Source organism: Cryptotermes secundus, unplaced genomic scaffold, assembly GCF_002891405.2.
Source record: "Cryptotermes secundus unplaced genomic scaffold, Csec_1.0 scaffold1882, whole genome shotgun sequence".
NCBI classification, from domain to species: Eukaryota; Metazoa; Arthropoda; class Insecta; order Blattodea; family Kalotermitidae; genus Cryptotermes; species Cryptotermes secundus.
This window is the reverse complement of record NW_019731610.1, coordinates 50,010-65,316: the sequence shown is the minus strand read 5'-3', so window position 1 is coordinate 65,316 and position 15,307 is coordinate 50,010. Positions and strand designations below refer to the sequence as shown.

General features: G+C 39.4%; 1 protein-coding gene across 1 annotated transcript; it reads left to right on the top strand.

Annotated features, from left to right (window-relative positions):
* The first annotated feature begins 90 nt into the window (after positions 1-90).
* LOC111867313 (minor histocompatibility antigen H13) lies at positions 91-13,819 on the top strand. The gene is made up of 8 exons (XM_023857059.2): positions 91-308; positions 1,036-1,134; positions 3,749-3,831; positions 5,771-5,945; positions 8,265-8,448; positions 9,108-9,228; positions 11,463-11,651; positions 12,345-13,819. Exons 1-8 carry the CDS (start codon positions 120-122, stop codon positions 12,415-12,417), a joined length of 1,113 nt encoding a protein of 370 aa, XP_023712827.1. The 5' UTR covers positions 91-119; the 3' UTR covers positions 12,418-13,819.
* Positions 13,820-15,307: the final 1,488 nt, after the last annotated feature.

The window sequence follows — 15,307 nt, the reverse complement described above, 5'->3', positions numbered from 1 at the left end:
CTCCATTCGAACCGATTCGACCGTACATGGGAAGTTCTGCTCTTCGAGTCGGCAAGCTTGTATTTATGAATCCACTCCACTGACGCCACTGACCGCCACTGACGGACAGTGGTGAAAAAATGGCAGACGTGAGCCAGGAGGTTGTAGGTCATAATGAAAATTTGACAGAAACTGCCAGTAATGCAACTTCCAAAATACCTGCAACGCCAGAAGGGATGGCAGTTGCTTACGGAAGTCTTGTTATAATGGCTTTACTTCCAATATTTTTTGGTGCATTCCGCTCAGTGAAACACCATAAGGAGCAGAAGGTAACTTACACGTAGACCGTATTGTCATACGAATGCGCTAAATAGTGAGCAGTTTCGCACTATTAGAATCACGTATCTATATAAGGAGATCTCTTTAAAAATTAATTTATAACTACCCATATGCTTTTTAATATAAATCACATGAGCAGTTACACTTGTACACTCATATTCGAGAGGTGCTTGGTTCGACTCGCAGACAGGCAGGTCTCTGGATGGTGCTATGATTTGGTCAGGACCACATGTTTCCAAGTCCTTATCTTACTGTATGACATGATATAGATATTAGTGTAATAAATTACCCCTCCCCCCAAATAGATTAAATTATTGATTGATTTATTTATTTCGTCACTGTAGATCATTGTACATGATATATGACAAGTCAAGTTAATTCTGAATATTAACAATTTGATATATAAGTAGATTAAAATTACAATAGTTACAGTTTTTTACATTCTTATTTGTGGAGAATTTGATGGAATGAATGAAGCTTGCTGTCTGCAGACCAGGGTTTGTGGAAACTGTTTTCCATGAAAGGAAGCATGCTGGAAGTGAGTGTACCTAACTTGACGTTATTTGCATGCAGTAGAGCTATTCATATTTTTGTTCCAAGTTCTCCATATATAACCGCCTTTGTTAAATGTGTGTAATATAATGCTTTATAGTTCGGAATTTTTACAATTTCCTTAATTGCATTGTGAGATTCACTATGTCTCCGTTTTATTCACAGGAAGCAGGAGAGAAACCTGAAACTATGTCGCATGCAGATGCTGCAATGTTCCCTATAATAGCTAGTGCAGCATTATTTGGATTGTATGTATTCTTCCAGGTAAGAGTGCATAAATACTGGAATTAAATAAGGATCATTTGAAGGTCTGTAGTATCATCATGTAGATATTATCATTGATTGTGACTATAATTGGTTTTATGGTTATGTAGTAATTTAGTGATAAAATTGTTCCATATGGTGTTGTTACTGTACCAGTATCTGTCCCAGAAATACAGTCTCAAGGTTAACTAGACTGGTGTTCAAGGTAAACAAGTATTGTCCTTTTTTTGTTTGGTTAGGTCTCATTAATTTATGCATTTATCTTAGATGCCAGGACTTACAATGCCATTCATATTTGGATACCACATTAATTCATGAACATTACCTTAGATCCGACATTCTTCCCGATTAAGTGAAAATATAAAAAGATGGCATTGTGTATAAAGTAAGTAAAAAAAGTAAAGGTATCCCTGTAACAGGCCTTGGAGGCCCATAGGGTTGTGAGATGTTGCTGACATCCATCCCAATTAAGTGAAAATACAAAAGGATGGCATTTTGTATAAAGTAAGTAAAAAAAGTAAAGATATCCCTGTAACAGGGTGTGGAGGCCCATAGGGTTGTGAGATGTTGAGGTTCCCACATTTTCTAGACAGTCAGCTTGTAGATGGTGGCAAGGTTGTCAGCACTACGTGCCGGCCGCTCTTTACCCCTAAGAATATTCCAAGAATATTCCTGGTACTCATTTCTGTTATAGGCTGAGTCAACCCCAGGGCCATAGTGCGGCTGGAAGGAATAGGTAAATTGGAAAAAAAAAAATGCAATGACCTCATCGGGATTCGATCCCATGACCTTCCGGCTTGTAGCATAGTGTCTCAACCAACTGCGCTACTGCATGCTATGCATATAAATGAATCCAGCTTCAACTTCTCATATTTGTTCACCTNACCCTCCCTCCTGTTCGGGTTAGAACCTGTTCAGTCCTGTCTGGGAGTTGCTAGAGTGATGAGCGAACAGAACGTACCACGGAACGTAGAACAATGCATTGTGATCAAATTCCTCGGAGAGAACATCCTGTCTGCTGAAATTCACCACACTCCAACAATAGTATGGGGAACAGTGTCTCTCATGGACCTAGGTGTTTGAGTGGTGTAAGTGCTTCAGAGAGGGCAGAGAGCACGTGGAGAATGAACCACATGATCGTCAGACACGAACGTCCGTCACCGAGCCAAACATTAATCGTGCAGACGTGCTTACTCGTGAGAGTAGGCGCATCACTATCAAGGAACTTGGAACAATGCTGGCCATCAGTGATGGTAGTGTAGAAGACATCGTGAAATACCACCTGCACTATCGCAAGGTGAATGCACGGTGGGTACCATGCACTTTGACAGACGTGAACAAAATGGTGCGCATGCAAGCTGCCAGTCGTCTCCTACAGCAGTTTGAAGATGAAGGTGATGCATTTTGAAGTCTGTAGTGACCGCTGATGAAACGTGGGTGCACTACTTCATTCCCGAGTGCCAGCAGTCATCATGCGAGTGGCGGCATACCAGTTCTCCCAAACCCAAGAGAGCGCGGAGGAGCCGTTCAGCAGGAAAAGTGATGGCAACGTTCTTCTGGGACTGGCAGGGGGTTATCCATGTAGACTTTCTGACAGATGCCAGAACAGTCAGTGCAGCTTATTACTCAGACGTCCTGGCAACAGACGTGAAAGAAAAGATCCGATCCAAGGGGAAGACAGGTGGAAAGCAGGTAGCCTTCCTTCAAGACAATGCATGCTGCCGTATGGCCAAAACAACAATGGAAACCCTCCAGAAATTGAAATGGAACTTTCTGACACATCTGCCATACAGTCCACATTTGGCCCCAAGTGATTTCTACCTGTTCGGAAGACTCAAATCAGACTTGCAAGGCATGTGGTTTGTGGACAATGACGCCGTCATCCAGACTGTTCGGGAGTGGAAACGCCGCCAACCACAAGTCTTTTTTGAAAAGGGCATCAGGATGTTTCCAGAACGTTGGAGAAAATGTGTTGACTCCGGAGGGGAGTACGTTGAAGACTGACATGTGCAAGTAAGTGTTTGGCAATTATGTTTAAAAAAAAAAATCAGTCCTGGTCATATTTGAACCACCTTATACATTCATATACACACCTGAGATCACTTTTTTGTCAATAGAATAGAAATAGAATCCTTTATAATAAAAATTGTGAAAATGCTTATGAAGACCTAAAACTAAGAGAGAAGAGGAAGTGGAAATTAAATACATTAAACAAATCCCAGCAATCAAATTTTATAATCATCAGTAATTTCATTCCTGAACCTTATCAAAAAATCTGAGTCAGTATAGTTACTGGCTACGGCCTGGATGACTGAGGTGTCAGAGTTCAGTTTCCAGTAGGACCAAGAATTTTTTCTTCTCCATGTCACCCAGACCATCTCTGGAGCCCACACAGCCTTCTATACAATGGGTACCATGGGCTCTTTCCCTGGGATGTAAAGTGGCCAGTGCATGAAGTTGACCACTCACCTCGAATGAGTGCTAAGGTCAAGAAAATTTGGATCTATGCATCCATTCCCTCAGACATCTAGATGGCATAATAACTTTACCTCTGCCTTACCAAAAGAACAAGCTCATAGCATGCTATAATTTTGGTTTTGTATTACCTCCACAGATTTTCTCGAAGGAATATATAAATTTATTGTTGACGGGCTACTTCTTCTTCCTGGGCATCTTGGCATTGTGTCCTCTTATGAGGTAAGTGATATATCTAGTTTGCTGTTATGCTGGAAGGAAAGAGGTTTTGGCAACATACATTAGTCAGTTGACAGTGTTCAACATACGTAGAGGTTCATTCCGTCATATTATCACCTGCTAATAGAGTGGGACACTAGTTAATGGATTGCTAATGTTGACATGCTATTACATTAATCTAACTGAAGAACCCAGCTGCGCTCTGTAGATGATTTCACTAAGACCGCTTTATTTACCTGATATTACAGTAGCTGTCAAAATGGTGTCATCAAAAATCCAAGAATATTCACAAATAAAAGCGCAAACATTCATGCTGGGGGATCTCGACAGTATGAATCATTACAATTAATATGTTGCTGGACATTATCCATCATCTTGTCTGTTCTTAAAAAACCGTCTAGTTTCTTTAAAAACACAACGTTTCAGGAACTGGAATCTGTCCCCGTCTTCAGGTAAAACCTACTCAGTTGGGTCCAATAGACAGAGCAAGCCCCTATCTCTGGACCAATCCGGTCCGGAGAGACCCAACTGAGTAGATTTTACCTGAAGACGGGGACAGATTCCAGTTCCCGAAATGTGGTGTTTTTAATAGAAACTAGACGGTTTTTTAAGAACAGACAAGATGATGGATAATGTCCAGCAACATATTAATTGTAACAATTTACCATCATCACAAACTTTTAGATCTTAATATGAATCATGCCACAATGTAAATAGACTGCTGCCCTGACAGGAATCACACAGTTAATATCCACAAATCTTTGCATGTTTTTTTCATTTGACCAGTCAGTTGTGAGTGTGATTTGCATTTGTTATGTCTAAAAGCGAGGGCGCACCAAAGAAACTGGCAGCTGCAACTTTCTAGAAACATCACTGATTTCAAGCAGGAAACTGGTTTCCAGATTTACATGCACACACTGAGGAAACTTATGTTTGATTAGTTGCTCATGTCATCTCAAGTGGGTGTGTTTGTTCAACTTAATACTTGATTGTTATTTTCTAATTTGTGTACTTCTCTTCTGCAATGTCAAATAATAATACAGATCTTGTCATAATGTGGTGATGGTTGAGACAGCATGAGAAGAGAGCACGGGGAAAAAGAAAACATTGGGTGCATCTGTTCTTTCGTGACAATTTAAACTCAGGTGCTTATATTGTTTCAAAAGAACTTAACCAGGATCTAGAACTGTTCAAATCATTTCACCAAATGAGCATTGAAAGCTTTTATATATTAGTGTATCTTGTAGGACCTTAAGTTTGAAAAAAAAAAGATACACTTTTTCCATAGAACTGTGCAGAAGAAAGAATACTTCCTTATCGCTGGATGACAGTGGTGAAACATTTCCCTACCACTTGATAGCAGATGAAGCATTTCTGTTAAAAATAAATGAAATCAGACCTTGGACTAGAAGAATGCTGACTGATGCCGTAACTGTAATGAGTTACAACACTGAACAATGACTGGGAGTGATATGAGTATATGAGTATTAGGAATTGGACAGTCCATCAGAAAACGCAGTGTTGACACTACAGGATGTTCTTTTCTTTTATAATGATCACAGTCATCATGTTCATCGAATCTGAATTTGTCTGATTTTTATATGTGGTGATACTTGAAACATAAAGCAGAAGTAATCCATATTGTTTTCTGAAATATCCTAGAAATTACAGAAGGTGAGTTTTCAGTGTCACAGAATTTCTGATGTCATTGAGAAATATGCTTTGATGTTGGAAGACACCATTTTCAACAGCTGTTGTAACATCACATAAGAAACATGGGTTTACTAAAAATATTTTTTGAGAAAGGCAGGACCTTCAATTACAAATATGCTAAAGTCGATCATCAAAATCCGACCTGGCATTCCACTATATGAACAGGTGGTAATAGGGCCACATATGAGGGAATTAACATATTTTGTAATTGCTGAGCTCTGTGTTTCAGCCCTGTAATAAGTTCTCTGGTACCAGCTGCTATTCCAAACATTCCATTCCATCTGCACTTCACACAAGGTGGACCTGATGGTGATGATGACCTCATTAATTATCGCTTCTCATCCCATGATGTTGTCTGTCTTGTTTGTTGCTCTATTGTAGGAGCATGGTACCTTATTAAGAAAGTAAGTCATCACATCTGTGCTGCATCAGTTTTACTGATTTCATGTTTAAAAAACTTGTGTACAAAATGTTTACAAATTCAAGTACATTGGAGGGAGGAGGACAAATACAGGGTGTTTCACTCGGGGCGGAACCCGGCATTTTGTTAATAACTTGGATACTAATTTGGAGTGGACTTACCTCAGTTCATTTGAAGTCTGGTGACATCATAACAAGTGCTGGAAATGGCCACCATTTGCATCCAGATAGCATTGGACTTGGCGTGCCATGTTTTGGAAAGTCCTTGCCCGTACATCAGGTGTCACTTCTTTGATGGCCTCACTTATGTTTGCTTTTAAAGCCTCTATGGTTCGCGGTTTGTTGGCTTAAACTTGCGCTTTCAAATGTCCCCACAAAAAATTATCAGGCGGTGTTAGATCAGGCAAGCGCGGTGGCCAAAGTCCCCTGGAAATGATGTGGTCGCCGAAAAAAGACTGCATTTCAGCCATGCTTGCGCACAATGTGTGTGGTGTTGCTCCATCCTGCTGGAAATAACCAATGGATAATTCCTCATCGTCCAGTTGATTCACAAAGCAGTGGAAGATATCTACGTACGCTGCTGTTGTGATTGTCATGTCGAAGAAGATGGGTCCAGTTATGCGCCACCGGGAAATTCCACACCAAACACCAATCTTCTTCGAATGAAGGGGTTCGTGTATCGCATTGGGATTCTCACTTGCCCAAATGTGACAATTTTGTGAATTAATGTATCTGGAAAGATGACCCATGCCTCGTGTGAAAACCAAGTGTAGTCCAGAATGTCCGGATTATCCTGGACAAGGGTCTGTAACCATTGACAATACGCCACTCTCCACGTAATCTGGCTCTTTTAACTCGTGCACCATGGAGATTCGGTATACATGAAGCTTAGATTTCTTCGCAGCACGATAGCAAGTGCTTGTCGAAAGACCTGATTCCTGTGAAACTCGGCACAATGACTTCTTAGGAGACGCCAGCAGCCGGGCCTTCACATCCTGGATCGTTTCCGCTGACATTGCTGGACGACCTCCTGTGTGCTGATCCAAAATTATCCCCTTGGTTTCACGTTTTTTGGACAAGGCCCAAATTCTGGACTTACTCGGCGAACTTTGCCTCCAAACTTCGCCAGGAATTGTTGTTGACATGCCTTGATGGGTTCTGTTTTTCAGTATACACACACAATAAACACCTGGTGCTCCAGGGTGTACTGATCCATTTTTCCGTTGTGTACGCACTTCACTTCACACTGGCGAACAACACTCGAGATAAACAACCGCACTGTCTAAACACCCTCAGCCAAAAGCGCAAAAACAAATGAGACCAGCAGAGGCGAGTATGCTGGGGCTAGACTGGTGCGACACGCTGGATGCAGATAAGGACAGCTGATTAACGGGCGCGACACATCGACGCTGTTGCTACTCCATGTCGCGAGACTCAGACGGTGCATTACACACACACTTCATTTCTCATGGAACAGACGTGCTACTTTACAGTACTGTTAAAATTTCGTTGCAGTATCTTTATTAGTATCCGAGTTACTAACGAAATGCCGGGTTCCGCCCCCAGTGAAACATCCTTTATAAACGAGAATCTTGATGAACTTTGTAGAAGAATAAATCTGGGAGTTAAAAAACTATTATCTCATTTAGATCATAAACATTAAAGATTAAATTGCAGTACCATACACTATTAAAGAAAATTTTGTTGGTTTTTGTGGTTCTTGTGGTCTCCTAAAGGAAAAGAACGTGCATTATTTTTATTATTTTGTGGTAAAGTGAGACTGAGTCCCTTAGTACTTAGGCTACAAGGTGGTCCATTGTAACAATCCCTGAAGATAGATGAGGGAATGGAGCATTGGTGGAATGATAATTGACAGGATAAAACTGAAGTACTCAAATCCTGGCCCTCAGCAGTGAGAAGCTTAGAGATTATGGTACAGTCAAGAACAGAACTTACATATGTTTGGAAAGAGTCCTCGGGAAAACACTTAGACCTAAGACAGGCAAAACAAATGGACAATTTAGAATAGCAAAATGAAGGAGGTTGTGATATAGCTTAGATGAGAAAGATAAGAAATGTATACAGAATTTGACAGGAAACCTCTCTTTTGTAAATTCACCACTTGAAATAATGAGAAGGAAATGGGAAGATAACATTATGATGGGTATTAGAGAGCTTGATTCTGAGGATGGAAGGTGGATGGAATTGGTTCGGGATCATTTCTAAGGCTTGAACCTTTAGGTTCTACTACAGCAGAAATATTTATATACTGAGGACCTGCCTAATAATATGTTCCCTTTCAGCACTGGATTGCTAACAACTTGTTTGGTATTGCATTCGCTATAAATAGTGTTGAGCTTCTCCATTTGAACAACGTTGTGACGGGTTGCATCCTCCTATGTGGACTTTTTGTGTATGACATCTTCTGGGTATTTGGGACCAATGTTATGGTCACTGTTGCCAAGTCATTTGAGGCTCCAATTAAATGTAAGTTACCAAAAACTTTTATATGCATGGAATAAAGGTTTAAAGCACAAGTATTGTATGTACACTTTTGGTCAGTTCTGAGTTATTGTGAGCCCTTGATTATTAAATGTGCAACATACCTGTGTTCTGTGCAAATGCTGTCCAGGAATAACTATCGTGATGTGAGAAAGGATTAAGAAATATTGTATGCCATACCAGAACACTGTGTGTGTGAACCAAATGTGAGTTTATTGAAAACTGTAAAATACAATATTTGTTCTTTGAACTATCAACAGAAATGACAGAAGTGCCTGATAATACAGTAATGCAGTCTTTTTCAGTGTGTGAATTTGGCAGTACTGTATTATCCTAGGAATGTAAGTCTGTTAATTTTGCATTAAGTTCATTTTAGATTTTGGACAACTCAGCACTCATGGCCAGCTTTCTCTTATTTAATGCTATATAACCTCTGCATTTGAAGTAGTGTCAATAATCAGTTCAGTGAAAAGAAAACTGCCCTGTAGTAAAAACCATTTTATTTGAGGTGGAAGGAGGTAGAGTAGGTCATTATTATGGTATTAAGTAATAGAAGAAGTGACAATTTTGGGCAACCATTAGGGTGAGCCTCAACCTCCATATGAGATTGGTTTGGTTGGTTTAATGTGAATTGTCTGTTTCAGTGGTTTTCCCACAAGACCTTCTTGAACAAGGATTATCAGCAAACAACTTTGCTATGCTTGGTTTGGGTGACATTGTGATTCCAGGAATTTTTATTGCTCTGCTTCTACGTTTTGATAATAGGTATGTAAGTACAGGGAAATCACCTGGTCACGTTTTCTTTTGGGAGCAGTAGATTTTATTGCTAAACTGAAAAATTTTAAATGTAGGTAATTTGGCACTGAAATGATAGACATAGAATCATTGAAACCAAATAAATATTAAATAAAGGAAGACCTTAAACTGAGGAACATTTTTAATTGGGGATCCATCATACTATGACTTTCGGAAGCAACAGTTTATATCTACTACCTTCTGTGTTAATTGTGACATGGGGTTGAAAACCAGTATTGGTATTATGCCGTGGTGGCAAGGGGCGTGGAGGTACCCCTCCTGGCTACCACATCTTATGCTGTAAGGGGTTAACACAATAATCCTAGATTACCCCCAGCTAGGATTCTCCTGGTTCTGGGCTTCCTTCGTTGCATAGTGCTGCCACCATCTTATTACATCTTACGAAGGGGTGGTGAAAGTACTGAGGGCCGGTAGCGCGGTGGTCGAGCATTCTCTGTTGGCTGGCCCTTTCCTCCTTGTCACCTCTTATTATTGGCGTAGAGCGGGCGTATCAGGTCAGACCCGCCTCTGCCCATCAACTGTCACACCATATATTACACTTCTACGACGGGTGGATTTGATATCTCACCACTGTCCCCAATTATCATGTCTTAGTGACGGGGTGGGTTACAACACACAAAATCACTTGGTCTGCCATTTCTCTTTGGCTAGTCCCTTCGCTACGTCAGTCAACCTTTGTTGACTCGGCTCACCGCCGTTGCTGTACGTAATACCTCGATGTAAGGGGTGAGTAAAACACAGTCACTCTCTCTCTCTCTCTACGTCAGCCACTTTGCGTTGGCCGATCCCCACCTCTGCCATCACTTTGTTATGCTTGAAGGGGCTAATGAATTATCTAAAGTGTCTCTTCCCTTGTTCCCTCTCGGGACGCTATCTCTCTGTCTCCTATTGGTCTCTCACCCTTAACTTGGATTCTCATAACCCTTACTGCTTGTTGCATTCGGCTGCCATTGCCTGGGTCAGTTCCGCCCTTCGCTTGAACTAGGATCTCTCTGGATCGGCCGTGGACGGGTTGGTTATGGAGGGGTGAATCACAATCCTGGTACATCCTACTCTAATTACCCTGTTTATTTACGCTCATTTACAATCCTATTTACAGTATTAACAAGGCCGACTTTCAGTCGGGACTACATAGTGTCTTTACGTTACTACGCTATGAATCTCCCCTTCTGGCGTGTAAAACTTGAGTCTGTCTCTCTCTCTCTCTCACTTCTGTTTCGACTCCTGAAGATATGCAAGCATTCATCGTTCAACGTGAACCTTTTCCCTGTCTCCATTTCCTACTACTCATTATGCAATTCTACACTAGTCTATCATAATACTTCACCCTTAACTTAATCTGCCCCAAAGGTTATACATACTAAAAGCCTAGATATATTTATCACAAAAATTGAGTCACAACTATAAACACAAATGTGCGTGCTCTGCGCACTACCAGTAATGATAACACATACACTATAACGACGGCCATATTGCCGGACTAGCATCCTAGGCAATTACTTGTTACATTATTTCTATCATTCTACCCTAAGGGCTCACTGGGCACACTGGAGTCTGTTTTCAACATTTTACAAACAACAACCATTTACCAACAACAATAAAGTTTAACAGCATGGCTAGTATGAGTAAAGAGACATACTTGCTATGAGAGACGCAGGCTAGACACCACCACTTGTAAGACCCATATCGAATAGAGCCTCTGGCTGTCAACTGGTTATTACGTTTTTAGATCAGATCCCGTATTGAATTTTCTTTCCATTTTTATACACTAATTTTGCTGGCCCTGCAGTTGGCGAAAAGAGGGAGGTTAACTACTCCCTTTGTTATAAATTTCGGGTTGGAGGGTTTTCATTGGCTATTCCCTGTGGCTGTGGGTGGGACCGTGGTACCTCATCGCTGCGTATTTGATAATATTATTATACTCCAGTGGCCAAGTGAGGCAAGCTTCTTGCTAGTGTGATTACGCATAAATGCTGATCAGCAGTATTCTTAACCTACATCCTTAGTCCAGGTGTCGTCATCCTTGCTCGATTGCTGTAAAACGCTTTTCGCAAGTCTCGAAACATTTAAGCAGTGTCTTTTGATTTTCAGTCTCGAAATTGGGGCACAACAGTTGGTACTATTAAATTTACTTTGTCTCAATAAATGAAGCTCTTTAACTGAATGCAAAATTTTTCTTTCAGTTTGAAGAGGAATTCCAACACTTATTTTTATGTGACATTTGTGGCATATTTCATGGGTCTGATAGCTACCATCTTTGTGATGCATGTATTCAAACATGCCCAGCCTGCTCTTCTGTATCTGGTGCCAGCATGTTTGGGCACGCCACTGCTCTTGGCACTTCTCAAAGGAGATATTAAAGCAATGTTTCAGTAAGTATAGTGTTGAGAAGTTGCAAGAGTTTTTGTCATGACTATAATCAATGCCGGTTTATACTTCCTTTGAGAATATAATCAGACCAATTGTCCTACATCATGTCATCTTTTTCACCAGAGAATTTGTCACCCTTTCTGAGCTTTCTTATGTATGTTCGGTTTGCTGTTTGTCTACTAACCTCACCTCATTAATGTCTCACGCACAGGTAGACCGCACTAGTGATACATGTGACACACAAAAACTACCACAGCTGCAATAGAGTGCAACGACGGCATTCTGATCATGATATAGTGCTAAATATTGATGTGCAACGAAGCACAGTGAACAAGTATACAGTGCAGTGTTCTCCCAAAGAAGGGAAATTACCTGAGGATGGCCCATGTGGCTGAAACATGTCAAAAATTAGAACAAATATATGACTAAAGACATTTTAGAAAATTGGATAATCACTTTTAATGCACAGAATGTGCTTTTAGTGTCCTATTGACATGTAATGATTTTAACATCAAAAAGTGTTGAAATACATTTTTAGTGTGAAACATATCCCTAATGTCTTTTAAATTATTGCATTATTGATGGATACTTTGATAATAAAAGACTAACAGTATAGTAAGACCTGTGGGTGCAATATTTTTTTGTGGCACATAACCTGGACAGGAGTTTTATGTTTATCCTTTCTTATTTTACAGGTATGAAGATCATCCATCTGAAAAGGCTACAGACACAACTGAAAGTAAAACAGAAGTAAAGAAAGAAAAATAATGTGAACACAAACTGAGCATAAATTTGGCATAACAATTAAAGAAGAAGAAACATGATTTTTGAGAGTGGCCCACAGATGTTAGTATGTCTTCAATAAAGGAACGGAAGGCTTCAAACTAAAAAAAAAAAAATCCATTTCAACTTGTTAATAAATATGTATATACCATCTTTTGATTTCCCTGAGAAAGTTATGGAACGTATTTTAACATGTGAGAGATGCAGAAGATTGTGACATGCTTTTATGTTGAGAAACATTTTCTAATTTGCAAAAGTTGATCATGCACTGCGGTTGCAGAGAAAGTCATTGAAACTCTGTCATGTAACTGCTGACATACTCGTAAGATTGTTGACTTTTATAATTTTGCATTAAAACAAAATTACAGTTTGAGAACAAAGTCACCCACATCCAAATTATTGGGTTGCTTTACACTGTTCTGTTGGAATACAAGTTCTATTCTGGTGAGTTGAATTGCTTTTGTATGTTAGTCAGCTGATGTAGAATTCCTTGAACTTGTATAGAGTATAGTCCTATGTAGATTAAGATCAACTCAAATATAATCTCTTAATCATCAGCCGTTAAATTTGTCTCAATGACTAAGTCTCCAAAATTTTGTACTCCAGATTTTCTCTAATTAAAGTCACTGATCACCATTTGCCCTCAGAGAGTAAAACTGCAGTATCAGTACTTCTTGTTGCGTCATTTGTCTTCTACAATTGATTCCCATGAATTAACAACTGAATAACATTCCACTGTGTGTGTGTGTGTGTGTGTGTGTGTTAATAGATTCCAGGATTATGACTTGGTCTTCTCTCCATTCTCGAAGTATTATCATCCTCAACATGCTGTATGCACACTCTTCCAAATAATTAGCATTGATTACATGTAGCATATGAACATGAAGAGGACATGTACAGTTCTTTCTTATATTGTACTTAACACACATCGCACAGAATATAAAGATCACACATATAAGCAAGAGGCCAACAACAAATATAACACACAATGGGGAATATTGAATAGATTGTGTACAATAAGCAACAGCATGTTTGGTGTTGCTTATTGTTGCAAGACAACTAAAAGTTTGATATGTTGCATGTGAGGGGGGGTACCAGTCCTCTGTATTAACCAGACATTGATTTACAAATAAATAATACATAAATGGATACTTTCTTCCGACTTGCTTCCAGTAGATTCAGATTTGTAGTTGACAGTTACCCAGAATGTGCTTTTAACTTTATGGTGTGCACTAACATACCTAAAATCTGTGCTTACCAGTAACAGTATTCCTTTAATTGGAAATAATACACATGTATAGATAGTGTTCAATTTCTTATGCTTCTTCTACATAACTTGTAGTGTTGTTTAGTGACAGTAAAAGTAGCATGTGCCTCATAATATTTACTTCCTTGGCTTATATTTTTTTTTGTCCCCATAATTCCTTCCCTAAAAAAGAGTAGTTTGCAGTTCAGTATCTTGAGTTACAATACATGATTGTTTTTCATGCCTGTAAAGGTGACCACTCACCTCCAGCTAGTGCCAAGGTCAAGAAAATGCAGATCTATACATACACCTCCCCATATGCCTTCATGGCAGCTTAATTAGTTACACACAGGGACGTTACCTTTTTATATGAATTAAATATATACTTTGCAAGACTGCTTCTTAATTCGATGACTAAAATAAATTAAAATGAAGAGAGAGTTTCTGCAAGCATGTATTCAGGAAAACGGTTGGATACTCCTCCCATCAAGCCAGGCCAACATATAGTGTATAACAATTTCTTTATTAGAGTCCGTCACAACACAATATAAAGGTCAAGGCTAAAATTAGCTGTTTCGGCTGCTAAAGCTATCATCAGGCAAACACATGATTACCATATTCACACACTACTGAACTGCACTTGCAATGGTAAACCTGGATACTTGATAATACATTATAAAATACATGGTATAAAAGTACAATGAACTGTAAACTTATTATAAAACGAAAGTTATGGCATAAAATAAGGTTAAAACTCTTCATGTGATATTCTATATCATCAAGCCAGTCGTTGCAATTTTGTTATATTCCCACGGACATAACGTTATATTCGACTTTTATACATATAGTAAACTGCTTGGAGGCCCATGGTATAGATTTGATGTTAATTGTTAAACAACTGCTAAACAGTTAACATCAGAACTATACTACATCTATACCATGGGACTCCAAGCAGTTTATTATATGTGCACAAGTCTAGAATATACTATTATGTCTGCGGGAATATAACAAAATTGCAACAACTGACTTGATGATATAGAACAGTGTGGTCCAACCTTTAGTTACCCAAGGGGCAATCAAATTTTTGTATAGGAAAGTGAGGGCCAGAGACACTAAAGAAAGAAAACGAATTACATATAACTCACTAGTTTAATATATCACTTTATTTTACAGTTGAGAAATCAATGTGATGATTGCCACTGCTTTTCTGATACAAGTTTATCAATGTCCACTGTAAGTTCAGTAAGGCAAAGTCTCAGGCTTGATTCCAGTGAAGCACTTTCAATGTGATTTCTCGTTTTTGATTTAATTTGTTGAGAGCAGAAAAAGCACTTTCACACACATATGTACTGCCAAACAGCGATAACATTTGCAGAGAGAATTTAAGCAGTTTGGGGAAACGTTCTTTAGAAATCAGTTTCCAGAAAGTTTCAGGGACATCACACTTTTTAGTCTGGTAGAATGGGTCTGCCTGAAGATCATAAATTTCCATTTGAAGGTCGCAGGGCACCTCACTTCAATTCCATGGGGTTATTGAACAGTGCAAGTTTTGGTTTTAGGGAGTCAGAATCCTGGAATCTGTCCTGGAACTCTTTCTTGATATCAATTATTATTTCATGAAACATACTA